Raw genomic sequence first — 1,548 nt, 5'->3', positions numbered from 1 at the left:
GCCTGTAAGTTGCTGTTGGTTGTCTAATTTTGGGCTGGCGGGCGGGCATAAACAAACATTGAATGGGACAAATTACAGGTCTGGGCTACGCGAATCGACAATCATATGTAAAAAGTCCTCCCTGGCTGAATGGATCTCATCCTTTACCTCATTCAACACCTCCAAGATCACCTCAGCATTCATTAAGATATCCACTTGGTAATCCCGCAAGAAGTCCAATGCATGAACTGTATCCTGCCGGCGGGAGCAAAGATTGTGGACATTATGAATCCACTTGTCAAGTTCTGCGCTTCTAAGAGAATCCTTGCGGGGGTTAGTTACCGAAGGTATGATGTAGTGGATCGCCAACCTTGGTCCTGGGGAAGGATAACCTGTCATCTGCCCACTCATGTTGGGTCATCTCCTGCTCCACACTGGAATGTGTAACCCTCTCAGCAGTCAACAATGGCTCGCAAGGGGGCAGGCCTGCATAGCTTTGAGCCGATTTTGCCTTGCGGAGGGGACGGTCCAAATTAATGGAGGTGGGTAGAGTTGTGAGGGAAGGTCCAGAACCTGCCTTGGCTGGTGGGGAACGAGTGAGGTCAATAACCCCAGCAGGGTTTGTCTTTGACGTTGGCTGACGGACACTGGGACGATCCAGGTTGAGATCCAAGTAGGGAGGAGGGAGGGAATGTGAGAGTGGTGGACTTGCAGGTTCAACTTTGACCTTTCGTGGTCGATCCAAAGTCAATGTGGCCGCGTCGGAGTGGATGATTTGATGTTCCGCCGGCGAGTCGTTTGCTAGAGAGTCAGGCGCCGTCGGGGTGCCCTCCGCCAGATCATGCGTACGAGAGGGGGGATGACGAAAGTCGATAAATCTGAGGGGGGATGAAAATTTCAGATTAACAGCTAACGAATGAATTGCTTACGGAGGCCTAGTTGGACGATCTAAGTTCAAACTTGGCTGGCCCTTCGATTCCGCCGGAGGTCGAACGGGACGGTCAAGGTTCATGGCAGGATGTTCGAGGGTGGTGGGTTGGCGTTTTGGACGGTCAAGGTTTATGTCTGGCAAAACCTTTTCAAGCACCGCTTGCTTGGCTGGGCGATCGAGGTTGAGTGAATCATGATATGGTGCCACCTCTGCTGGAAGAGGCTTGTTCTGGCCCTTTGATGCTGCTGAACCTCGCACGGGGCGGTCAAGGTTCACGGCACGAGCCTGGCCTCCTGGACGATCTAGGACGATATCGCGTAGATCACCTGCCACCGCAGCTGGCTTGAGTGGGCGATCAAGATTGATCAGCGGCGGAGGGTGGTTCTCGGCGCTGCGATGTGCTGGACGATCCAAGTTGATCTCGGTCAGACGACGGTGGGGACGATCCAAAATTAAGGAGCTTGGGTCTGGGCGCAGATCAGTTTTTTCATGCTGGACGACAATTGTTGAAATCACCTGGTGTCATTTCCTCCGCCGGAGGCTGTTAACCGCTCCCCCGTGTGCTGGACGGTCCAAAGTGATCTGCGTTAGACGACGGAGGGGACGATCTAGATTCAAATGATCGTGTTCTAGACGAT

The 1,548-nt window shown here is 53.1% G+C and overlaps 1 protein-coding gene across 1 annotated transcript; it reads right to left on the bottom strand.

Annotated features, from left to right (window-relative positions):
- Window positions 1-313: 313 nt before the first annotated feature.
- On the bottom strand, window positions 314-991 carry LACBIDRAFT_336052 (uncharacterized protein; the record flags this gene model as incomplete). Its single annotated transcript, XM_001890971.1, has 2 exons — window positions 314-857; window positions 909-991. The coding sequence occupies 2 exons, from the start codon at window positions 989-991 to the stop codon at window positions 314-316; spliced, it is 627 nt and encodes a 208-aa protein (XP_001891006.1).
- Between the last annotated feature and the right edge of the window lie 557 nt (window positions 992-1,548).

This window comes from Laccaria bicolor, genomic scaffold, assembly GCF_000143565.1.
Source record: "Laccaria bicolor S238N-H82 LACBIscaffold_254 genomic scaffold, whole genome shotgun sequence".
NCBI classification, from domain to species: domain Eukaryota; kingdom Fungi; phylum Basidiomycota; class Agaricomycetes; order Agaricales; family Hydnangiaceae; genus Laccaria; species Laccaria bicolor.
The sequence above is the reverse complement of the archived record's forward strand: the minus strand, read 5'-3'. Positions and strand labels throughout refer to the sequence as shown.